The sequence below is a fragment of the Corylus avellana genome, chromosome ca6, assembly GCF_901000735.1.
Source record: "Corylus avellana chromosome ca6, CavTom2PMs-1.0".
Classification (NCBI taxonomy): domain Eukaryota; kingdom Viridiplantae; phylum Streptophyta; class Magnoliopsida; order Fagales; family Betulaceae; genus Corylus; species Corylus avellana.
Genome location: NC_081546.1, coordinates 18701447 through 18727961, shown reverse-complemented (window position 1 = coordinate 18727961; position 26515 = coordinate 18701447). Strand labels below are relative to the sequence as shown.

Here is a 26515-nt window from a genome sequence, read left to right as displayed (position 1 = left end):
TGGAATATCAAAGCAGCAAGAGTAGTAAATACTTTTATGTGGTAGGCATGCAATGATATTTTACCCACAAAGGAGAGGTTATTCAGAAAACATATTACTGAAGATCCCTTGTGACCTATTTGTGGGTTGGAAAATGAGACTATTGGACATATTCTTTGGAGTTGTCCATCCCCCATGGACGTTTGGATGGAGTGTGTACTGGAAATCCATAAATACACTAGCGGTGGAGATGACTTTATGCATATTATTGAAAATTTGATGGATAGGCTCAATCTGGATCAAATGCAACTGGTGGCGACATTAGCTAGATTATTATGGCTAAGCAGGAATATGGTGATTTTTGTTGGGGAATTTCAGGGCCCAAGGTCTCTTTTTAGCCAAGCAAAGGAACAAGTGGAAGCTTGTAATAATGTAGCAAAGAGAGAGAACAGAAGGGAAGCTGCTCCAAATCCAAACCCGTAGTTGAATGGCAGAATCCGTGTATGGGGATTGTAAAACTCAACTGGGATGCAGCAATGGACGTCAATCATAACAGGATGGGTATTGGGGTATTTGTTTGTAACCATGAAGGGGATACCCTCGCAATGCACTGTGCTAGAAAGGAGCATGCATATGATCCTACTATGGCTGAAGCCATTGCAGCGTGGAAGGCGGTTGATCTTGCAAGGGAGCTGGGGCTACATAGAATCGTTCTTGAGGGAGCTGTGTCCAGAGGGATGAAGATTGTTTGAGGGTAGATGGACAAGTGGTGAATGACACAAGGGAGATGATGAATAGTTTCCAAAAGTGGACTGTGCAGCTTGTCAACTGACTTGCAAATAGAGGTGCACATCGTCTTGCAAAGCTTGCTCTCACATTGGGAGAAGATAGAATCTGAAGGGATGATTTCCCGTTTTAGCATGCATGAAAAAATATGTGATGTACTGTGATCTTTTGATGAATGAATGCATAAAACCTTTTCAAAAAATTAATAATAATAATAATAATGAAATAATTGGGAACTTTCCACAATAATGATTTTCCGGGTGAAGAGCTCACTAACGCTCTATCTGTACGGTTACGTGACTTATGTTATACTCCCTTTTGATATAATTTATCACATTGTCCAGGACCCAGTCTGCATTTGCTTCTGGCTTGATTCTGACATGGCAAGCCAATAGGACCTTCCCCACTGTGATAGACCATATATGCAGCTCATGAATGTCCACCACCTCTTCCATTTCTAATAGCCCCCTTTCGAGCTTTGTTGCATCGATCTCTCTTGGTGTGCTCTCCATCAGGTTGTCAAGTATGGGCCGGATCATTTTGACGGTAATCCCTAAAAAGATAACGGAAAAAGTTAGGGTGCAAATCGCATCAACTATTTTCCACTCAGGCTTGTACCATATGATTGCTCCTCCAATCATTGCCCCAATACTCTGGATGGAGTCCCCAAGTACATGGAGATAAGCTCCTTGCACATTTATATTCCACTTCTTCTGTTCATGCCCTTTTTTTGGTTTCTCCAGCAGTGGTGGTTCGGCAGGATTTCCATGATGGTCTGCATCATCTTCAGGACCATGATGATGGTCTGCAGGATCTTCATGACCATGGCAATGCTCATCTTCTGGGTGTTCCTCATGATGATGATGATGAGGAGCAGAAATTGTCACTCTGTGGCTGTGGCTAATAACATGATCATGGCCCAATAACAGAACCATGATGATGTTAAATACTAGACCAAATGTAGCTACAATTAACATTAAAAGGCCATCCACCTGACAGTCATGAATAAGTCTAAGAATGGATTGATATACCATAATCCCTGCAAGCAACCATATGAGTAGGATAGAAACCAAAGCACCAAGAATCTCAACCCTAAAAAATCCGTAGGACAGCTGGGGAGTGGCTTTCCAGCCAGCAGCGCATAAGGAGAACGAGGAGATGGCAAAAGATGCAAGATCTGAAAGCAAATGTGTTGCATGAGTCAATATTGCTAGACTATTGGCTTCGATGCCACCAACTACTTCAACACTCATGGAGATAACACACAGTATCATTGCCATTAAAAGCTTGGACATCAAAGCTGATCGTTCTTTAGCATCCTTGGAGTAGAATCCAGCATTAGAGAATCCACAAGCTGCTTCCCCACAAAACTTACTCGCACGTGTGCTCCTCTCACAAGTAGGGACATCTACACTGATGTCAATAATCTGCCCATTTTGAGAATTTTGCCCTTCCATCTGAAAATTCACAGTGATGAGAAGCAATGTCAAAGAAATGGATACTGGATGCTTTTTGATTTTTTATTTTTTTTAATGTAACTAAATTATCTGAAATTGGTCAAACAACAAATTATTGCTTTTTGTTCCGCTCTTTGACCAACACTTTTGAGCACGGTACAGAGAACAATAGGACTTATTATATCACTGATAACTTAATTACACATGTTAGATTAGAATGAATTGTATTTTATCTGTTGCTATTTGATTTAGAAGATAGGGTCAAGTTTATCTTGTTAGTAGATGTATTTGAATTGAAGTGTGCAACTCTCCTCTATAAAAAATAACAATGTGTGTATGGGGTTATAAAGAAAAAATAGCCTACCACTTTATTAAGTTACAACACATATGTTGCTGCGGAAGCAAAACAAGACTCAATGTGCTGAAAGCAGATTGAACATCAGCAAGACATGAATAAATTGATAAATAAGTGAGTTATAATCACAACCAATTTAGAGTAAGACTTGCAAATTTCTTGTTGAGGGACTCGTCTACACAGGCAACCCAAATAGATGGGGATAACACTTTGTTAAGTTGTCATGAGATAGTACCCATTTAATTAGAAACAATAATCTCAAATACATTAGTAAATGAGTCTTACGATGTTACGATCTCATATTAAATCTATAAAAACCAACCAAAATACCAATTTAGATTCCCCTGTTCATTATCCATGACCAGGTTTTAAATAAACAAGTTCAGCAGAGGCAGTTTTTCACTCATACACAATAATTTAGTCAAAGAAGTATAGTGAGAAGCAACTTCCATTCCCTAGTTCCCACTCAAATCCTTAAAGACCATATAGAATAATTGATGTAGGGTGGAACCTGTTGTGTATGTTACAAACAATCTATTATTTTGCTATTGATTTTAACAATATTTTTCAGTTATTCCAAATATTTTACTGGTTGGCATTAAAATATTTTTATGAGATTTTATCATCTTTACTATATATTTATGACCGTTTGGTCATTAAGTTATAATTTTACCGTTGGTTATTTCATAGGTTAAAGACAAGTCTCTAACGCATGGTCAATTGATCATAGACTTTAACATGATATTATTGTCATGACTGTTTTTTGTCTTTATTACATGATCATAAGTTTTAGAAAGGAAAAAACAAACATTAACTTAATTGTGAGCTTTGAAAGAGTCAACAACTGACTTCTATAAGAAAATATCTTCTTATATATTTTTCATGATTTGTTTACTTGGATATATATATATATATATATATATATATATATAGCCACATAGAATTAGTGGATTTTTCCACCTATATTGTCTTCTATTTCTTGTATTTTCTCTATGTGGTTTTTCATCAAGAAAATTAAAGGGTTGTTCTATTACTCTTTGTTATTGGAAGTGCGTCCTTAACAAAGATAGACGCTATAGTCTAATCCTAGGAGGTTGCGTGTCAAAGGATCCGATCGCACCGAGTTATACACTCCGGGAGGCACGAATCAACCTTTAAGGACAACGCTCTTGCGTGATTCTATAGCATTGTAAGATCTTTCCATACTCTATTTTCATCTCTTGTATTTTATTTATTTTATTGTTAATATTCATATTGTAATTATTTTATATCAATGAGAATTTGTGCACCATCCAAAATTATTGCCAGCAGAACCTACTCCCTACAAGCATTACGAGATGGGTCATTGCTCAAGTTTCATTCACTAGCAGGTCATATCAAGAGGGTGCCAATTCGAGCACGAATTCTCTCCAAACTTGGAAGGATGATGTAGATCGAAGGGCTTGGGAATTCATGACAAAGACTTGTGCTAATGTAAGTGTGAAGGGGCCCTAGGGAGCCGTACTAGTTAGAAGAGTCAAGATGGGATCACAGGTCTGGACATGACATCCCAGTGTTCGAACATGGCACGCAAATTGAGCTCCCTAGAAAATCTATCCGGACATGGCTATGCGCTGTCCAAACATGCCGTCTAAATTGAACAATTTGGAAATCTTGTCCGGAAACGGCTTCTGGCCGTTCGGAAGCCCTTATGTTTTAGTTTACGTACTTTAATTATTTGATGACTGTCCGGAGATCAGCATAGAATTCTAAACAACTTTATTTCTATTTACTACTAGGGTTAGGAGTTTACAGACTATAAATACATGCTTGTAGCCTCTAAAACATAGCTTTTGATTTTTTTTTTTTTTTTTTTTTTTTTCAATAAGAAAGTTCAGAGTTGAGTTTCTTTTATAGATTTTCCTCAAATTCTAGATAGGCTCTAGCGTTTTGAGAATATTTTTTAGATCCTTAATAGACTCAAGATCTAAGTTATATATATATATATATATATATATCCCTTCTTGCTTGTTGTGTATCTTTAAACCCATGACGTCATGCTGCATCAGCTGGTATCAGAGGCCGAAGTTACTTTCCATGAATGGGAAGGAGTGATAAGCGCCGAATGTTGTGCATTCAAGCCCCTTAACTCACATATGCTAATTTTTTGTATCATTTTTATTTGTTTGATTTTGTTTTATTTTCGTGTTTTTAGGTTTTAAATGAAAGGTGCAAGAACTCCATTGAAATCGGGCTTAAAGCACACTTTGGGAGCATTCTGAAGACCTGGGATTGAGCGCCCTAGCACCAGGGCTTGAGTGCACCTGTGGTCGAGCGCCCCATCCCTTGGGCTCGAGCGCACACGTGCTTCCATAATCTGCTAGAAGTCCAATTCCACCTTGGAAAGGGTTTTGAGTCTCCTACTTGGACTAGGAGATTGCCTATGGTTTTCCTAGGGTTTTTAGGGTTTGTTTGCTCCCTATAAATAGGCCTCTAACCATTGAAGAAAGACACACTATTAGATTAGAGCAAAATTCAGAAAATACTTTTTGGAGGCTTGAAGAGTTGAAGAGAAGAAGATCATTGCAGGATGCCATCCTAGCAGAGACATGAGTGGCTAAACTTCTCATGGGATATTGATGTAATCCTATCCAATCACAATGGTTTGATTGTATCTTAATTTAGAGATTTTCTGCTTATGCATGATGGTTGTATAATTTAGAAGATTGCTACTATTTGATATTGTTCTTAATATTTTAATTCAATTGTTCTTAATTTCAAACTCAATATTGGTGAAATTCTTCTCTTGTCTCAGAAAGCTTTTTACCTTTATTGAACTCAAATCATTCTTGTTTTTTGTGATTATGAGGATGATGATTATACAACAATTTTTATTGACATATGATCAAGAGAGTTTCATAGGCCATGCCTAGAGAAGACGGATTGTATTGCACCCTAGTTTAGTATAATTTAGGTAGATGGTTCGTACCAACCAAAGATGGGTTATACTTATCCCTTGATTATATGTAGCCTATTAAGGAATTAGATAATCCATACTTAGGGAAGATGGTTCATACCGCATTTTAGTAGTTAGGTGGATGGTCCGTGCCAACTGAAGTTGGATTATACTTATTTCTTAATTACGGTATTTTCTTGTTTATATTTATCCTGAACAAAATGAATTTTTCTGATTAAATATGGTTAACCATTCTTTTGCGGATAGCAGTGAAGTCAATACCCTACTCTCTCCATATTCTATTTCAATTCTCTTTTACATTTATTTTATGCACTTTATTTTCAAACAAAATCAACAAACTCTCTTTTTAAGTTACTTTTAATCTTGAAAAACTTTATAGCAATTCTCGTGCATTTCTTGAGGTTCGACACCCTCAATATAGCCATATCCTACAACGATTCATCCTATTTGCGAGTGGTATTTTATTATTGACATATATTTTCTTTAAAAAGACCACATCAATTTTTGAGGCTGTTGTCGGGGATTGCTTAACGGTTGCATTATTAAGTTTTAAAGATTAAATCTAGCTTAATTATTTCCTGTTTTTCTTTATTTTCTAATCTTCTTTTTGTTTGTTTTTGTTTTTTAATTTATTTTGCTCAGGTCAGTAGCTGTCCAGGTCTTCCTGCAAGCTATGCTCGAGCGCCCTCTTCAGTGTGATCGACTACACCTATAACTGCCTGCTTGACTTCACCAATTGCAGCCTTTGAAATTCCAGCACACCTGTGCTACACTCGCCGCGCCATTTGTGAGTTTTTATTTTTGTTGTTGTTAGTTTATGTTAGGTTGTCGTTCTTTATCTTTACCTTTAATCCCTTGCAACCCTGACCTTGAACACAATCTTAGGGCTTGTTTAGTATTGTGTTTGAAGGACCTAAAAATGCGTTGAACACTCAAAAAGTCCGTTTGAAAAAAAAATTAGTCGTTTGGTAAAAAAATTAAAAGCGCATTTAAATGTCCAAAAAGCCTAAAAATGGTCAAAATGCACTTTTGGCAAAAGCTTAAAAAATAAGCTTTTGCCAAAATATGCTTTGTGACTTAAATACTATATTCCTCAAACGCAATCCCAAATAAGCTCTTAGAAAACTTAGGTCCAAAAGGAATTCTCATTTGCTAAGAGAGCGTCCCATTGAGACCATGGTTGAAGAACACCCCGTGGCTTGGAGGGATCACTCCCTATCGCCCAACACCATTCAAAGCTTACCATCTTTTTTAGGGCTTAGTATTGAAAATCCTTACGACCTCAATGGGAAATTCCTAGAAAAATGTTCTACCATTAAATTGACTGGATTCACTGAGGATGCCCTAAGGATGCATCTATTTCCTTTCACCCTCAAAAGAAAGAGCCAAGCATTGGTTTCATTCCTTAGCACCCAATTCCATCACTTCTTGGGCTCAATTGCTACAAGAAGTATTTCCCCATAGGAAAGACCAATGGCATTAGGAGAGCTATTGTTAGTATCTCCCAATATAGGGTGAAAAATTTTATGAGACTTGGGAAAGACTTAAGGACCTTCTTAGGTTGTACCCGCACCACTCTGTCTCGAAATGGAAGCTGGTGCAATGCCTCTATGATGGCTTGACCGAGCCTCTTAGGCAAATGGTAGATGGATCTTGTGGGGGGACTTTTATGATGAATAGTGAGGATGAAGCATAGACCTTGTTTGAAAATCTTCATAATAATTCTGTTCAGCATGCTTCCACTAGACATAGGGCACCTGACCTAAAGCACCAAAGACTAAAGGTCTTGTTGAAGTAGGACATTCCTCGGATGTGGCTATCAAAGTTGTAGATGCTATAACTGGAAAGTTAGATCAAATGATGGTTGCTAGTTTTGCTCCTAACTCTGCTCACATGCACACACATCAGACCCATGTTCATTTTGCTCTAGTCCTGTACATAACATGAATGATTGTCCAACTGCTAGATAGTTTTCTGACACTTTAATGAACAGGTAAATGCATCATTCTCAAGACCGACTAATGATCCATATTCCAACACTTAGAACCCAGGGTGGAGAAATTATCCGAACTTCTCATGGAAGGCTCCAACTTCAGGCAACTCAGTTCAAGGAATGCACAATCAAGCATAGTCTACCAAGTAGCCCTACTAGCCTTCTTCCACATATCGGCCTCCACAGCAACAGTATCAGGGCGCCCCACATCCTTCGTTGAGTTCTGACTTTCAAGGTAAGGTGTTGAAGGCTCTCCGCAAATTGGATGATAATGATCAGATACTGAAGTCTTACTCTTAGTCCATTTCCAAGATAGAGGCTTAGCTTGGACAAATTACTAATACTATCAACAAGAGGGAAGAAGGAAAGCTTCCAAGTTAGCTGGTGGTCAATCCTAAGGGATACTACATGGTAGATGAGAGTACTTCACATCACAAGCAAGTTCAAGCTATCACCACACTGAGGAAGGAAAAGTGGTTGACAATCATGCGGAAGAAAAGAAGGATGAGCAAAGAATCTGCAACGGGAAAAGGTAAGTAAGTAAGCATTGAGGTTTCTTCATCATCCAATCCCATTATTGAGACACCAAATGAGCTTCAGGCCCCCTTCCCAAAACGTCTCAAGGCACCCTCTCACTTTGGGAAACAATGAGAGAAAATACAAGATATGATGGAGGTCTTCAAGCAGATAAAAGTCAACCTCCCACTCTTTGATGCCATCAAACAAGTTCCTGCCTATGCCAAATTTCTCAAGGACTTGTCCACTCAGAAAACGAAAACTCATAATCACATTCCCAAGAAAGTCATTCCCACCGCACAAGTGAGCTCACTAGTTCAGCACAACTGATAAGTGCTGAATACTTCATATTCTAGCCCCTTAATCCACATATGTTAATCTCTTAGTTTTGTTATTATTTGATGTTTTATCTTGTTTTTGTGTTTTCTTGTGTTTTTAGGTGTTTGAAGGAAAAGACAGAATTTCTGGAAAGTTCCAAGCTTAAAGGACAACTTGGGAGAAAAGCTACAAGTTTCATGCTCGAGCAAAAGTGCTTAGACTCGAGCGCACTAGCGCTCGAGCGCAGTAGCAAAAGGCTTGAGTGCATCCACACTCGAGTGCAGTATAACAAGGATCGAGCACAGAGGCGGTCGATCGCACAAAACGTATTATCAATCGCATCCATGTGCTTGATCGTACCAACTTGGGATCGAGCGCACTCGAGCACCCAGATGCGGCAAATGTTAAGTGCCAAAATATGCATATTTTAGCCCTTAACTTATATGTGTTAATTCCTTAGTTTTGTTAGTTTGCACAATTTTATTTCATTTTTGTATTTTCCTGGTTTTATATGTTTTTGGAAGAAAATGAAGCAAATTTGGAAGTATCGGGCTTAAAGAGCAATTTTGGGAAAAACTGGAGGCTCTGGTAGTGCAATCAATCACAGAGGAGCTGCAATCGAGTGCACTACAAGCAAGAGGACCAGACGAGCGCAAGGCATGCACTCGTGCACACAAACAATAGCCTCGATCGCACTTGCGATCAAGAGCCCAACACCAACAATCGAGCGCACTTGTGCGTGAGGAGCAAGTCAGTAGCGACCTATTTCGAAAAGTTCACCTTTTCAACCTTTCAAAACCTTAAGCGACTTAGAACGTGAAAGCTACAATTTCTAGGGTTTCTAGATTATTCCTAAGCCTATAAATAGAGCTCTAAACCTTTAGAATAGGTATCTTTGAATAGACACAACTTTGGGAGAAGAATTTGGAGGCTACTTCTAAGAGCTGTTTTCGGTTCCTTCTTTCCATTTTCTTTTTAGTTTTATTTTAATTATGTGTAACTAACTCTTTTGTAAGGCTAGATTGAAGCCCTAATTATGTTTATTTAATATTTCAATATTGGCGCCTTTGTGATAATCATATTGTGTTGCTTAACTTGATTAATTCCTGTTTTCTTGAGCTCCTCATATGTGTTTGTTTGATCAATATATGCATGTAGTATGGATTAGTTAAATAAATCAATTTGGATGATCGAGTCATGCGTTTAATAAGAGTAACAAAAGAAATCCACACTGGGTTCTTGGGTTAATCAACATGGGAAACCGGGAGTAGACACCCATGCCCTAGGCCTCTTGTGTTTGTCGATTTTCACAGATTTATGCTTTCTTAAAGAACAACTTAGTAGACACCCATGCTAAATCCTTTAAGAAAGAAAAGAATTAGAGTAAACACACGCGCCTAATTCGTTGCTTAGGGAAATCAATAGCTTAAGGAGTAGACACCCATATCCTTAGGTTGGCAAACATTAGATATTCATAATATGATTGGATCATTGGCATATTGTTATATTATCTAAATATAATTAGTGGTGGATATCAATGCCCTACCTTTTATTTATCTTTTTATCTTTTCATAATATCAATATTGTGAAATTTTGATATTTTAATTAATTCTAAATAAAATCAACAATCTCCGTGAGATCAATCTCGTACTTGCTGCACTATACTATTGTTTTGATCTTGTGCACTTGTGAGTATTTGGCACAACAGCAGAAGACCTTTTTACTCCAGATTGGGTTTTCAGTCTCCATTTTGGATTAGGAGACTGACCTACTGCTTTATTAGGATTAATAAGACTTCTAGGGTTTTCCTAAGCCTATAAATAGACCTTTAAACATTGAGAAAAATAGACAATCTTGGAGAGAAGAATTGGAGGCTCCATCTAGAAGCGTTTTCGGTTTCTTCTTTTCCCTTTTTAGTTTTAGTTTTATTTAAATTATGTGTAGCTAATAGTTTAGTTAGGGCACAACTGAAGCCCTAATCATGTCTTGTTAGGATTTCAATATTGGCGCATTTGCTGCAATTATATTTGAGTATTTAACTTGGCTAATTCTTGTTTAATCGAAATCCACATATGAATGTGCTTGACAACCATACACATGTGTTCGGATTTATGTTATTTATGTCAATTTGAATGACTGAGTCCTGGGTATAATAAAGTGACAAAAAAACCTCCTCACGGGTTCTTTGCTTAATCAACATGGGGAACTAGGAGTAGATACCATGCCCTTAAGTTGGCAAGCATTAAATATATAGGTATAATTGTTAGCATTGGCATATTGTTTATCTTAATTGAGTCTCATTAGCAATGGATATCAAAACCCTAACCCTAGTTCTTCGTTTTATTTCTATCTTTTATTATCTTTTTAGTTTATCATTAAATTCAATTTGTGACAAATGATTTAATTTAGTTAATAAATTAGGAAATTACATTCTAAGCAAAATTACCAATCCTCGTGGGAATGATCTTGTATTTGCCTGCTATACTATCGTTTTAATCTTGTGCACTTGCGAGTAAAACGTATCAGGTATTCGCCTATTAATTTAGGTGAGTATTTGGCACAACAACTTTTTGGCACCATTGTCAGGGATTATGTTAAATTTTGTTTAGAATTTTTTTCCTTAATTCTAGTTTATTTTTATTTTTACTTTTAATCTGTTTTAATTCTGTTTTTGTATGACCGATTCTGTTCTACGAAGGTGCACTCGAGCGCCCATTCCAGGAGCTCGAGTGCACAAACTTGTACGATCAATCACACATCCGAACAGTAGCACTCCAAAGCTACATCTTCGGGCTGATTTTAAGTATTTCTTTTTATTTTTATTTTTGGTTTTTATTTTCATTTTGTTATTATTTTTTTTTTCTTTTTTTCTTTTTGTTATTTTAGCCATATGGAAAGACTACTCCCAAATAGAACAAGAACATGTTGAGGATCCGCCATTGGTGCCAAGACCTATGAAGAGTTCCTTCACTGCCCAAAACATCACTCAGCCATCATGCATTGATTTCCAGCCTATGGTGCAGGGCAATTACAAATTATCTCCACATCTGATCAATTTGGTTCTACACTATAGAGGCACACCGACAGAAGACCCATATCTGCATATTCAGGATTTCGTTGATCTCTCCAGGATTCAGAATATCCAGGGTTTAACTCCAGAAGGAATTAGGTTAATCCTCTGTCCTTTTTCTTTAAAAGATAATGCTAAGATATGGTTCAAATTTTGGTTGCAGGTTCTATTCACAACTGGGAGGAGTTGACCACAAAATTCTTAAAGAAGTTCTTCCCAGCTCAAAATACAAGGCAACTTAAAAGGGAGATTCTAACCTTTCAACAAACAGACGAAGACCTTTTCTTTGAAGCATGGGAGCACTTTAATGAGCTACTTCTCAAATTCCCACATCACACCATATCTGAAGAAGATCAGGTACTGGCATTCTATAAAGGTTTAAATGATGTCAACAATGGTTGTGTAGATTTAGCTTGTGGCGGGATGTTGTTGGGGAAAACTAGTGAGGAACCTGTAGAACTCTTTGAGACCTTAAGTGAGAACTCCCAACAATTCTAATCTAGAGGGAGACAAGGACTCAAAGGAAAGGGTGTACATGAAGAGAACAAAAATGGTGGAGTTCAGACTCAAATGGCTACCATGGAGAGAAAGCTGGATATCCTAGTAGAAGCCATGACTAGTCACAACATTTCCTCTATTCAACAAATTGCATAAGTCGTGGTATGTATCATATGTTCTCATCTTGACCACACCACTAAGACTTGTCCCATGTCTTCAATTGCAGACCAGGAGCCGAAAAAGACTGACCTCGAAGGTGTCATGATCCAGTTCTTAACTGTGCAGCGGCAGACCAATGCACGGACACGTCAAGCTATTCAAAGAATGGAAGCACAAGTGGGGCAGATGGCCAACTAGCTGAGCGAAAGAAAAGGGGCAAACTTCCATCCCAAACAATACCTAATCAGAGAGGTCATGAGGAGCTCAAGGCTATGACAATCCTTAGGAGTGATAAAGTCATTGAGGTCCCACAAGATCTACATCGGGAAGAAGGCAAGGAAGCAAGCACGGAGGTTCCTTTAATATCAACTCCTATTCTCGAAACACCAAGAGACCAGGAGAGTATTCTGTCAAGGCTAATAAACGAGCAAAAAGAGACCATTGAGGTAGAAAAATTCCCTGAGTATTCTCCTCATTTTATTCCAGTTCATGATTCCCTTCCGAATGAGAAACTGTTTGAGAAGACTCAGACTGATCTACCCTGATTTGCAGACGGTTGGAATTACCTATCTAAAGGTAAAATTCATTCTCTTTGGTCCAAGAGAAGAAAAGATTGGTGCTTCAAATTTAATCCTAAGGGTCAGAAAGCACTATGTGCATCATGGATGAGGATTCCGTTGGCTTGGCAGATCCCATATATTTTGGGTAAATAACTCAACTTCAGAGGTTCGAGCGTAGGCCCTGTGCACTCAAAGCCTCCATCAGGCCATGGTACATGATCTCCTTCAAGGTTATATCTTTTCCATTGTTGTCCATTTTCATTCCACAGTTATATTTTTACAACAATGTGTTGTACTTGACTGGTATTTGGTTTGAGCATCATTTGTTTGTTTCAGGGACAAAGTATCTTGCATTCAAGTTTGAAGGTATGCTATGAGCCATACCTATTCCAACCAATATTCTCATCTCTCAGGTACGATATGTCCATTATCTCAACACATTAAGGGCAATGTGTAATTCAAGTTTGGGGGTATGGGAGACACACACACTTTGTCCATAATTGTTGAAAATGCATGTTCATGTTATTCCTAAAAGTTTGGTTGATCTAGAAACTATGAATTGAATTTCATTGGTAAGCTTAAAATGTTGAACACATCTGATGGCTAGAATTCTAAGTCTTGTTACTTACTTTTGACATTTGAGAATTTACTTGTTTTGATTTTAAACTGCCACAAGCACATTAGCACATAGTTTGTGAGGTATGACAAGTGAATCTGACTGTGTATGTTTTCAACGTCTTGGGTAAAGCTGGATAACTTATTGGATGAATACTTTAGCATATATGAAATAAAATAAAAATAATAATAAAAAAAAAAAAAAAAAAAAAAAAGAAGAAGAAGAAAAGGAAAAGGAAAAGTTGATCATTGCGAGATTTTCATTAAGTACTGGACCTCTTGCCTCACTAAGCAATGAGTGCTCACGTCAAAAGGTAAAAAATTTGATTTGGTTAAAGTCATGGCTAGTTTGGTTTCATAGCCTTTTTTACTCGAGTTAGTAAGTCCTTAGGAGTGTCTTTACACCTAATGCCCAAAAACCATCTGGTTTGGGAGTCATTAACTTAACACTTATTACATGGGTCAATTAAAAAGCTTAAGGGAACTAAGCATTGCACAGCCTAGCCCAAAAAGAAAGAAAAGAAAATTATGCCTTGGTTATTAACTCCGATGGGAATCCCAGTGAACTTTGAGGTATTGAGTCATTGCACATTGGTAATAATTTGAAACCCTCATAGTGGCCTCAGCTTGTCTTTTGTGAGTGGCTAGACTTTGGAGTTCCAATTCATTGTTAAGATGGAGTTTATCCTTTTAAGCTTGCTAATGAATGAAAATTAGTGTCTTTAGTGATACTTCAATGTTTTGAATAAACATGAATTTTGCATAATGTTTGTGGGTAACATTTCTGTTAGACCCTCACGAGACTTCACTCGTTCAACTAGGGATACCTAGAGATTTAAAAGGCTTGTTGCATACACTAAATGCAATCGTACATCCCACGAAAGAAGGATTTATCTTTTCAATTTTTTAGTTTTTCAATTTAGTTTCTGTTTTGTATTACTAAGGGACTAGCAATATGTAAATTTGGAGGTGTGATAAGTGCCGAATATTTCATATTCTAGCCCCTCAATTCACATATGTTAATCACTTAGTTTTGTTATTATTTGATGTTTTGTCCTGTTTTTCAGTTTTCTTCTGTTTTTAGGTGTTTGAAGGAAAAGAAAGCATTTCTGGAAAGTTCCAAGCTTAAAGGACAATTTGGGAGAAAAGCTAGAAGTTTCATGATCGAGCACAAGTGCTTAGGCTTGAGCGGAGCAGCAAAAGGCTTGAGCGCATTAGCGCTCGAGCGCAGTATAACAAGGAACGAGTGCAAAGGCGCTCGATCGTACCAACTTGGGATCGAGCCCACTCGAGTGCCCAGACGCGGCAGAAGACCTTTTTCACTCTAGATTGGGTTTTTAGTCTCCTCTTTGCATTAAGAGATTGACCTACGGTTTTATTAGGATTTTTAGGACTTCTAGGGTTTTCCTAAGCCTATAAATAGACCTCTAAACATTGAGAAAAATAGACAATCTTGGAGAGAAGAATTGGAGGCTCCATCTAGAAGCGATTTCGGTTTCTTCTTTTCCCATTTTAGTTTTAGTTTTATTTAAATTATGTGTAGCTAATAGTTTAGTTAGGGCTCGATTGAAGCTCTATCATGTCTTGTTAGGATTTCAATATTGGGCCTTTGCCGCAATTATATTTGAGTATTTAATTTGGTTAATTCTTGTTTAATCGAATTCTTCATATGAATGTGCTTGACAACCATACGCATGTATTTGGATTTGTGTTATTTATGTCAATTTGGATGACTGAGTCCTAGGCATAATAAAGTGACAAAAGAACCTCCTCACGGGTTCTTGGCTTAATCAACATTGGAAATCGGGAGTAGATACCATGCCCTAGGCTTCATGTGTTTGTCAATTTCCATAGATGTATGCTCTCTTGAAGAACAACTTAGTGTAATACTAAATCCTTTCGGGGAGAAAAGAATTATAGTAGATACCATGCATAATTCATTGCTTAGGCAAATCAATAGCTTAAGGAGTAGATACCATGTCCTTAGGTTGGCAAGCATTAAATATATCGGTATAATTGTTAGCATTGGCATATTGTTTATCTTAATTGAATCTGATTAGCGGTGGATGTCAAAACCCTAACCCTAGTTCTTAGTTTTATTTCTATCTTTTATTATCTTTTTATTTTATCATTAAATTCAATTCATGACAATTGATTTAATTTAGTTAATTAATTAGGAAATTACATTCTAAGCAAAATTACCAATCCTCGTGGGAATGATCTCATATCTGCCTATTATACTATCATTTTGATCTTATGTACTTACGAGTAAAACGTACCGAATATTTGCCTATTAATTTAGGTGAGTATTTTGCACAACAACAGCACTCCTCTAAAGTTCAAGGACCCTGAAGCCCGTACAATTTTGTGCATCATCAAACATAGTGAAATGGATAAAGCACTCCTAGATCTATAGGCTGGTGTGAATTTACTTCCGTATTCAGTGTATCAACAACTTGGCTTAAGGGAACTGAAACCCACCGCATTGATTCTGTAGCTAGTTTATCGATCTATTAAGAAGCTAAGAGGGATTGTAGAAGATGCCATCATTAGGGTGGACAAGTTTTTCTTCCTAGTAGACTTCATAATGCTTGACACAGAACCTGTCCCAAATCCCGGAAAGCTGATCCCTGTCAACCTCAGGCTTCCTTTCTTAGCCACAGACAATGCATGCATCAACTATCAGACTAGAGTCATGGAGATCTCCTTTGGGAATATGAAGGTTAGATAGAACATCTTCATTGCATTCCAACATCCACCTAATTAGAATGAGTGTTTCTTCTTGGACAACATTGAAGAATATGTAGAAGACTCACTCCCAGTCTCTTGAAGAAGGATCCATGTCACTTAAGCTTCGAAGACTTCAACACTCACCAATACATTGATAAGGTCAATGCCTCGCTAGAGACAGCTTCCCGTGCAGAATTTCACCCATGGAGAGTACCGAAGGAGCCCCTACCTGTGACTTCGAGCACCCTCCAGTTCCTTCCCTTGAGTCTCCACCAAAGCTTGAATTGAAGCCACTACCAAACAAGCTCAAGTATGCCTTCCTCGGATCTACCGACACTCTGCTGGTCATCATTACTTCAAATCTACACAAGGACCAAGAGGAGAGTTTGTTGGAAGTGTTGAAAAAGCATAAAGAAGCCATTGGGTGCACAGTAGTAGATTTGAAAGGAATTGACCCATCCATTTGTATGCATCGGATCCATTTAGAAGAAGACGCTAGACCCTCCCATAAGGCATAGTGAGGGCTAAATCCCAATATGAAAAAGGTAGTGATGAAGGAGGTTGTCAAGCTGCTCGATCCAGGCATCATCTACCCCATCTCAAATAGCAAGTGGGTGAGCCCCATTCAAGTGGTTTTGAAGAAGTCCGACATCGCACTAGTTGAAAACTCAGCTAGTGAACTAGTTCCATAGTTTACAACCATGGGATGGCGCGTCTACATTGACTATTGGAAGCCCAACTCCCATACTCGAAAGGATCACTTTCCACTCCCGTTCATTGATCAAATCCTAGAGTGTCTTGTTGGCTAGAGCTACTATTGTTTCCTAGACAGATACTCCGAGTATAATCAAGTGGCTGTTGATCCCTAAGACCAAGAGAAGACGACTTTCACATGTCCCTTTGGTACCTTTGCTTAAAACTCATGCCCTTTGGATTATGCAATGCGGCTGCCACTTTTCAGAGATGTATGATGTCGATCTTCTCAGACATGGTGGAGAAATTTATGGAGGCATTTATGGATGACTTCTCATTTTTTGGTTCCTCCTTTGATACATGTCTCCACAATCTTTCATTTGTTCTTCAACGTTGCAAAGAAACTAATCTAATTTTAAGCTGGGAGAAAAATACTTCATGGTGCAGGAGAACCTATTCGACCCAGGTGAATTTTAACTTATATAATGCTCACAATTTATTTTCCCGTGTTGCACGACTTTTTTGTGTACCAAAACATGCATATTTACAACTCTCACGATATACACTTTGTTGTTGACGAACTCTATCATTTGTGAAAATTTACTACTTAACAAGATAATGACATTGAAACTTGTAAAGGTATGCATGTAAAATACAGAAACGATTAATTGCATTTTATGACATGGTACACCCGTACGTGCCCCATGGGTTTACTACACCTGTTAACTTTATTGTCAAATGTGTGTGTGATAAATGGGTCTTGGATCCAATGGTTGTTTCGTGACTAGCATAGACTCAACGAGCGGTCACTACAAGACATACATCATTAGTAGCATCGGCCACCTGAGGTCGGACTTGGTTGGATTGCTAGTGTGTCGACGGTAGCGTATAATGGTTGGGGCACCGGCATTGTAATACAGGTCCCTCAGGACAGTGCCAATTCTGCCGTGAAGGGATAATATCTTGGGTAGACCATACTGTTGAACTGTCATTGTTACTCATGATTATAAAAGCATCTATTATATCTATATTGCATCCATGGATAATTGTCATACCTAAACTGTTGCATTCTTTATCAAACAGAGTTCATCACTAAATTGGCATGGGTATTATTATTTCCCTAGCATTACTTAAGCTTAGGATTTGATCTTTTGTCTTAGTATTTTATTTTCGAATATTGTTATTTTGGGATGTAATATTTGATGATCAGTCTTTGAACAATACTTTGATGATCTATTTATATCATGTTGCTTTATCGTTATTTTGGTGATTACAATGTGGTATTTAGTTGTTACTTTCTATTTCTATAGTTTAAAGTCTTCCATTGTATTTCTCTATTCTAAGAAGGGTTAAGATCCCTCAGTCTTATCCTGTGAGGGATAGGTCTGTGAGACGAACCGTGGAGTCAATTACTAATTAATTGATTTTCATCGGTGTGGTTACAGTTGGTATCAGAACCCTGTTGCTCTAAAGGACTATAGGATAAAGGGAAAGAAATCCTAGGTAGTGATCACGCCAGAATATAAGATAGTTTGCTGTTAGGACTTAACCCCTGGGTTGGTCGCTTGGTTCTAATCGAGTTGGTACTAACTCTGCTTTTCGTTGCAAATGATGCCACCCCGAAGGAACCCAGCAACCAGACCTAACGCACTAGAGATCGGGAACCCTGAAGACGATGTTCACTCGGAGCCTATGGACATCCCAGTCTATGAAGTAGCGCCCCTAGGAAGAGATCAAGTAATGGATGCAATTGGCCAGTTGGTGTCGGCCTTAGATTGAGATAGGGTCGCGAGATAGCCAGCGATAGGATTTGGTTGTTCTCTGAAGGAATTCTGTAGTCATCACTCAGAGAGTTTCGACGGGATTGGTGATCATATCAACGTGGAGAACTGGCTGAATGACATGGAGAAGTTTTTAACTACTACTGGGTGTACCAATGGGCAAAAGGTGGTAGACACTGTCTATAAGCTGACTGAGGAAGCCGACCACTGGTGGCAAGACGAGAAGGTTGTGCTTGTCACTAACTTGGGATCGGAAGCCACCATTACTTGGGACGTCTTCAAGCACGAGTTCAATCGGCACCTCTTTCCCAAAGTCATCTAAGAGGCGAAGGCACGAGATTTCCTGGACTTGATTCAGGGAAGGATGTCGGTAATCAAGTACGCTGCGAAGTTTCTTCAGCTGTCAAGGTTCGGCATGTACCTCATCCCAAATAAGGAGAAGAAGGGGAAGAAGTTCGAGCGAGGTCAGAACAGCCATATTCGGACCATGATGAGCTGCTTTGATATCTGTGATTTCTCCCAATTGGTTGATCAGCTTTGATCTATGAGGAAAGTTTGAAAGAGAACACAGTAGAGTACGCAGACTAGAAAAGGATGGCTCAAGGACTTGGTACATCGGTAGGAAAAGCCAGGCCAGCTAAGAAGAAGGCAGTGAGACATTATCCACCTTAGAGGTCACAAGGACGTACCTCGAACACCCCTCAGTCCCAACAGCAAAAGGGTCAGATGCTAGTGTTGTGTCAAAAGTGTAACAGGGTTGATTGGGGACTCTATAGAGTGGGTGTGCGAACTTGCTATCGGTGCAGCTAGTTTGGCCATTTCAACAAGGACTACGTGAATTAGGCAGCCCGTCAGTTGGGAAATGATCAAAGGACTTTAACGCCATCACGGGTCTACTCACTGATACCGGAAGAGACGGAAGGAGGATCGGAAGTGGTGACAGGTATTGTCCCTATACTTGGATTCGAAGCTTCGGCTTTGTTTCATTCCGGGGCTACCCACTTTTTCATATCTATTATGTTTGTAAGATTGTCTAGACTTGTAGTATGAACTTTAGAAACCGGTCTTGCAGTAACTACCCCTGTAGGCAAAACTGTAGTTTGTAAGCGTACAGTTTGCAAATGCCCTGTAAGCATCTATGGAAGAGTACTTCCCGCAAACTTAGTTGTTTTCCCTATGAATAGTTACGACATTATTCTCGGGATGGATTGGTTGGTGAAGCATTTGGCGGTTATCGACTGCTCTCGAAAGTAAGTTACACTTAGGCCATGGGGAGAAGAAGTTACGTACATTGGAATGCGGGTGAAGTCTTTACCTCCCACTATTTTGGCCGTTCGGGCAAGGAAGCTTATCCTTGGAGGAAGTCGAGTGTTTTTGGCATTCGTCATCACCCCGGCAAAGGAGGTGTAAAAGGACCTCCAAGATGTCCCTATGGTGCGGGATTATCCAGACGTCTTTTCAACAGACTACTCCGGATTGCCACCACAGGGGGAGGTGGAGTTTGGAATTGAGTGCGCACCAGGCACTAATCCTATATTGAAGGCACCATATAGGATGGCACTGTCAGAGTTGAAGGAGCTAAAAGAACAGCTTAAGGAGCTATTGGATAAGGGGTTCATTCGCCTTAGCTCATCACCATGGGGAGCATTGGTGTTATTCGTAAAGAAAAAGGACAGATCAATGAGGATGTTCATCGACTATCGCAAGCTGAACAAGGTGATGATTAAGAACAAGTATACTTTGCCAAAGATTGACGACTTGTTGGATCAGCTGCAAGAAGCGCGCCTGTTTTCTAAGATTCACTTGCGCTCAGACTATCACCAAGTGAGGGTGAAGGAAGAAGACATTCCTAAGACGGCCTTCTAGACTCATTATGGACATTACGAGTTTTTGGTTACGTCTTTCGGGCTAACTAATGCGCCAGCAGTCTTTATGGACACAATAAACAGAGTCTTTCTTGACTATTTGGATCAATTCACCGTGGTTTTTATTGAAGACATCTTGATCTACTCAAAGAGGTCGGAGGAGCACGAGGAGCATCTACGGAAGGCATTAGAGAGGCTTTGAAGAGAGAAACTCTAAACTAAACTCGAGAAGTGCAAGTTTTGGTTAGATGGGGTGTCTTTCCTCGAACATGTGATTTCTAGTGAGGGTGTAACAATTGACCTGAAGAAGGTTAAGGCAGTGGTGGAATGGAGCAGGCCAACTAGTGTATTCGAGATTTGGAGTTTCTTAGGAATTGCTAGTTACTACCGACGCTTCATTGAGGGTTTCTCAAAGCTGTCATGGCCACTAACTGCGTTGACTAGGTAGAACGCTTGCTATGTTTTGACAAACGAGCGTAAGAAGAGTTGTCAAGAGTTGAAGAAGCGGTAGATAATTGCTCATGTGTTGGCATTACCTACGGGATCTAGAAATTTCATAGTGTATAGTAACGCCTCTAAAAGGGGATTAGGGTGTGTACTGATGCAGGACAATAAGATTATCACCTATGCATCATGGCAATTGAAGGCTTACGAGCATAATTACCCTACACATGACTTGGAGTTGGTAGCAATCGTGTTTACTTTGAAGATTTGGAGGCATTATTTGTATGGTGAGAAGTGCAAGATCTACACGGACCATAAAAGCTTGAAGTACTTCTTTACTGAGAAGGAGCTTACCATGAGGCAAAGGAGGTGGCTAGAGCTAATCAAGGATTATGATTGCAAGATCAATTATCATCATGACAAGGCTAATGTGGTAGCAAACGCATCGAGTAGGAAATCAACGGTAGAGCTTGCCGCTATTGGAATTTCCCAACTCCAGTTGATCACGGAGTTCGCTAGGATGGGACTAGAGGTAGTAGACGATGGGTGCGCCTGCACACTTGTCTAACCTGGTGGTTCAGTCAGAGTTGCTTGCAAGGACCAAAGCTGCTCAGTTGGAGGACCCTGAGAGTTCTAAGATCAAGTAGTTGCTAGGAGAAGGAAGGGCACAGGAATTTTTCTTTAAAGATGATAGGTTGCTCACCCATTTTAAGTAAGTATATGTGTCGGATGGTGGAGCACTAAGGAAGGAGATTATGTGCGATGCTCATTGTTCTTCATACACAATACATCCTGGAAGTACGAAGATGTATAAGGACGTGAAAGAGTCATATTGGTGGAACAATATGAAACGGGACATCGCAAGGTTTGTGAAGCAATGCCCAACCTGCCAATAAGTGAAGGTGAAGCATTAGAGACAGATAGGAATGCTAATGCCGTTGCTTGGGCCGAAGTGGAAGTGGGACGAGATCGGCATGGACTTTATTTTGGGGTTACCCAAGGCACCCATTGGAGAAGATTCCATTTGGGTAGTAATTGATCGTCTAACAAAGAGTGCTCACTTCATTCCCATGAAGGTAAGGATCTGATGGACAAGTTGGCAAAACTATATGTTCAGAATATGGTTCCATTACATGGAGTGCATTTGGCAATCGCTTCAAACAAAGATTCCCAATTTACTTCAAGATTTTGGTAGAGCTTGCAGAAGGAGATGGGGATGAAGCTGAAGTTTAGTACTGCTTTTCATCCCCAGATAGATGGTCAGTCGGAAAGGACTAACCAAATTCTGGAAGATATGTTACAGGCTTGCGTTTTGGACTTCAAGGGTAGTTGGATTCAGTACCTACTTTTGATCGAGTTCAACTATAACAACAACTATCAGGTGACTATTGGGATGCTGCCATACGAAGCACTTTACGGACAAAAGTGTCAGTCGCCCTTGTATTGGGATAACGTTAGTGAGAAACAGACGTTAGGGCCGGAACTGATTCAACATACTCGTGCTAAGGTGCTTATCATTATACAAAGGATGAGTGCATCCCATAGTTGACAGAAGAGTTATGCCGATAATCGAAGGCGACCGTTGGAGTTTGAAGTATGGGACCATGTGTTCCTCAAGATATCACCTATGAGGGGAGTGATGCGATTTGGGAAGAAGAGGAAGCTAAGACCCCAATTTATTGGACCTTTCAAGATCACTCAGAGAGTGGGAAGATTAGCGTACAGAGTTGCCTAACCCCCAGATTTGGTGGGAAAGCATGATGTTTTTCATTTCTCAATGCTAAGGAAGTACGTCACTAATCCCGACGTGGTTGTGGAGTATGAGCCGTTGGAAATTCTAGAAGGGTTGACGTATGTTAAGGAGCTGGTGAAGATCATGGATCGGAAGGAGCAAGCAAGTTCTACATATCAAGACTATTCCTATCGTTAAGGTACTATGGCGTAACCATGGTGTTGAGGAAGCATCATGGAAAGCAGAGCAGGACATGCGAAATCGTTATCCACATTTGTTTGAGACTTGATTGTGTATGACTCTTTTCTTAAAGGATTATACTTGGATAGTATACCTATTTCCTTTTTGGGAGATGGAATAGTTGACTAAGAAAGAGTTTGCTTTCCTCTATATAGGATTATAGTGCCTATACCAGACGATCCATATTGCATGTAGAACTACTCTTTTTGTGAGTTAATCGACTTGGGAGTCGAAATTGACAATGACTGGTATAGTGTGGGCAACATCGAGTACGATGCGCAAGACGACTTACGAGGTGATTTTCCACAACTATTTGAGGATGACGTAGTGCCAGTTGGTGAATGGGAAGAGATTGCCTAAGAACATACTAAGCCCGATATCAACGAAACTATGGACGAGAGGTAACATTCTACTCCTTAAGTGCTGTTCTTTTGGTATCGTATCCTAAAATTTTGAGGACAAAATTTTTATAAGGAGGGGAGAATGTAGTGACCCAAATAATTAATTAAGGTTAGGTAGCTTAGTTAGAGGGTTAATTTGGGTTTTGGGTCACAAGGAACAGCTGAAAGGGGCATTTTGGGAATTTCAAACCTTCTAACTGAACATACGCACGGGGACCACCATACGTACGCCTGCAAATAGTATGCAAAAGTACGCAAGGGGACCACCGTACTACACTACTTTTTGGATAACCCCTGGATAATACCAGAACGTACGATGCAGCCTTTAGACCTCTAGGTATACAATACCATATGTACGTCCCTATAGTACCGTACATACGCTCCTTTTCTCACCTATAAATACCCCATGCGTCCCTTGTATCCATTTCGCCCCCAGGCTCTCTAAATCACACTATGTGAGTGTCTTTGTGAGTTTTGTGAGTTCTTGGTGAAGGAGAAGTGATTCTTGAAGGTTTTCGCTTCAAGAAGGTAATATTCTAAAGCCTTGCTTATTCCTTAGTCATTATGCTATTTAAAGTGCTTTCATAGATAGCTTAGTAATAATTTTGAGTTTCTAGTTGTGTCGTTTCTCTTAATCATTTATTTTAAGTTGGTTTAGCATTTTGCCTTTTTCAATGGATTTTTCTTATGCATGGAGGTATCACTTTGAGATAGGAGGTCTTAGGAACCCTTTTGGTAACATAGAAACCAGTTAGGATAGGAGGACATTGGAACAAATGAGGTTCTACTTGAACCTTCTGAGCAAACGTATGGCCTCGGGCTGGGACATATGGTGAGAAGCGTTCCAGGGAACACCACTTCGACCAGTCGTCCGATAACTTTGTTTTCACATTCTAGGTTTGTTTTAGTGGAACTTAGGACTAATAGAAAGTTTTCCATAGATTTGAAGAACCTAGACCGTTTGGAGGATTATTCGGAGAACCTATTCTACACAGGTGAGTTTTAACTCACATAATGCTCGCAATTTATTTTCCCGTATTGCACGACTATTTTGTATACCAAAACATGCATATTTACAACTCTCACAATATACACTTTGTTGCACATGAACTCTATCATTTGTGAAAATGTACTACTTAACAAGATAATGACATTGAGACTTGTAAAAACATACATGTAAAATATGGACAAGATTAATTGCATCATATGACATGGTACACTGGTACGTGTAGGATATCAGTCATGGGCTTACTATACATGTTAACTTTATGGTCAAATGTGTGTGTGATATATGGGCCTTGGATCTAATGGTTGTTTTATGACCGGCATAGCCTTAATGGGCGGTCACTATAGGACATATATCATTAATAGAGCGGGCCACCCGAGGTTGGACTCAGTTGGGCTGCTAGTGAGTGGACGGTAGCGTACAATGGTCGGGGCACCAGCATTGTATTACAGGATCCTTGGGATAGTGCCAACCCTATTGAGAAGGGGTAATATCTCGGGTAGACCATACTGTTAAACTATTACTATTACTTATGATTATAAGCATGTATTATATCTATGTTGCATCCATGGATAACTATCGTACCTAAACCCTTACATTCTTTATCAAATGGAGTTCATTGCTAAACTGACATGGGTATTATGTGCATTAACATTCACCGAGTCTTTAGACTTACCCCTTTTTATTGTTTCCCTTCATTATGTATAAATTGCGCGATTTAGCTAGTCTAAAAGAGGATGCCTACGAACCAGACTTGGCTGATTGCACAGGACTTGATTAGGGTCATTTTTGAAGACATGAAACTAGTTTGGTTGAAGTCCATGTGGGATGATGGAGGTACCACCCAATCAGAGATGGTGGAGATTGTTATCTCCCTCGCATTACTTAAGCTTAGGATTTGATCTTTTGTCTTAATATCTTATTTTCAGACATTTTTATTTTGGGATGTAATATTTGATGATTGGTCTTTGACCAATACTTTGATGATCTATTTATATCATGATGCTTTATCGTTGTGTTAGTGATTACATTTGTAGTATTTAGTTGTTACTTTCTATTCCTATAGTTTAAAGTCTTCCGCTGTATTTCTCTCGTCTAAAAGAGTTTTAGATCCCTGAGTCTTGTCTCGCAAGGGATGGGTCGGGGAGATGAACCATGCAGTCAATTACCAGTTAATTGATTTTTCTCAGGGTCGTTACACAATGTCTCCCCAAACTACCAAAAATTGTCAATGTTCCCCACGAAACTACCCTTAGTAAAATAATAACAAAAAATACAAAAACTTCCCAAAAAAAAAAAAAAATCACATATATATATATCCAAAGGGTGGCAAATTTAAAATTGCAAAAAAAAAAATCGATTTTCTTTTGTTATTAAAATTGAAAAAATTTTTTATAACTTTTTAAATAAAAATTAACAATTTTGCTTTATGGAAATAAAAATTTTCGTATTAAAAAAAAAATCGTTTAAAAAAAATTAAAAATTTTTCTTTTAAATACTAATTTTTTAAAAAAAATCGTTATTTTTAAAATTTTCTTTTTTAAAAAAAAATTAAAAAAAAATTATTTGCTTTTGAATTTATATGGGTATTTTTGTCTTATTGTGAAATATATAGGGGCATTTTTATCTTTTGCCTAGCCTCTTGGGGACATTAACAATGTTTTGGCAGTTTGTAGGAGACATTATCAATTATGTGATAGTTTGAGGAGAATATATGGACTTTATCCTAAATAATAAGAGGGCATATATTTTATAAATGTCTGAGACAACATAGCAAAACAAAAAACTCCCTGAACTTTTTTTTTCCGAATATTTACTCCCTGGGTCAATCGAAAAAGCAAATTAACTCCTACCATTACATTTTCTCCCAAATGTTTAACGCCCGTCAGTCCCAACTAAACGCACCATTTTGCCACGTCAGCATATTAATTTTTTATTAATTTAATTTAAAAACTAAATCTAAAAAAAAAAAATTGGAATGGGAAATATTAAAAAAACAAATTAATTAAAAAAATTTCGTAGGGGTTAGGGGTGGCTTTCTGGCCACCACTTCAATTTTTTTTTAATATTTAATTTTTAAATTAAATTAATAAAAATTAAATATGCTGACGTGGCAAAACGGTTTGTTTAGTTGGGACTGACGGGCGTTAAACATTTGGGCAAAAATGTAATGATATGGGTTAATTTGCCTTTTTGATTGACCCAATGAGTAAAAATTCAAAAACAAAAAAACAAAAAAAAAAAACAAAAAAACAAAAACAAAAGTTTATGGAGTTTTCTATTTTGGCTTGTTGACTCATGGATTTATAAGATATATACCCTTAATAAGAACAATTTCCACACCCACAAAAATGAGCATGT

At 38.5% G+C, this 26515-nt stretch overlaps 2 protein-coding genes and 1 non-coding gene across 3 annotated transcripts in view; all 3 read right to left on the bottom strand.

Moving 5' to 3' along the window:
* The window catches only part of LOC132185283 (disease resistance protein RPV1-like), a 56940-nt gene that overhangs the window by 17465 nt on the left and 12960 nt on the right, over positions 1 to 26515 (bottom strand). The window lies entirely within an intron of this gene.
* Positions 1010 to 26515, bottom strand: part of LOC132184928 (metal tolerance protein 1-like) — a 26711-nt gene continuing 1205 nt past the window's right edge. Inside the window, exon 2 of the mRNA XM_059598718.1 lies at positions 1010 to 2222. Coding sequence (XP_059454701.1) covers positions 1038 to 2222 — 1185 coding nt within the window. The 3' untranslated portion in view covers positions 1010 to 1037. The remainder of the gene's footprint in view (positions 2223 to 26515) is intronic.
* Positions 11665 to 11771, bottom strand: LOC132185975 (small nucleolar RNA R71). Its single transcript, XR_009440661.1, has one exon. It is a non-coding gene; the product is annotated as a small nucleolar RNA R71 (small nucleolar RNA).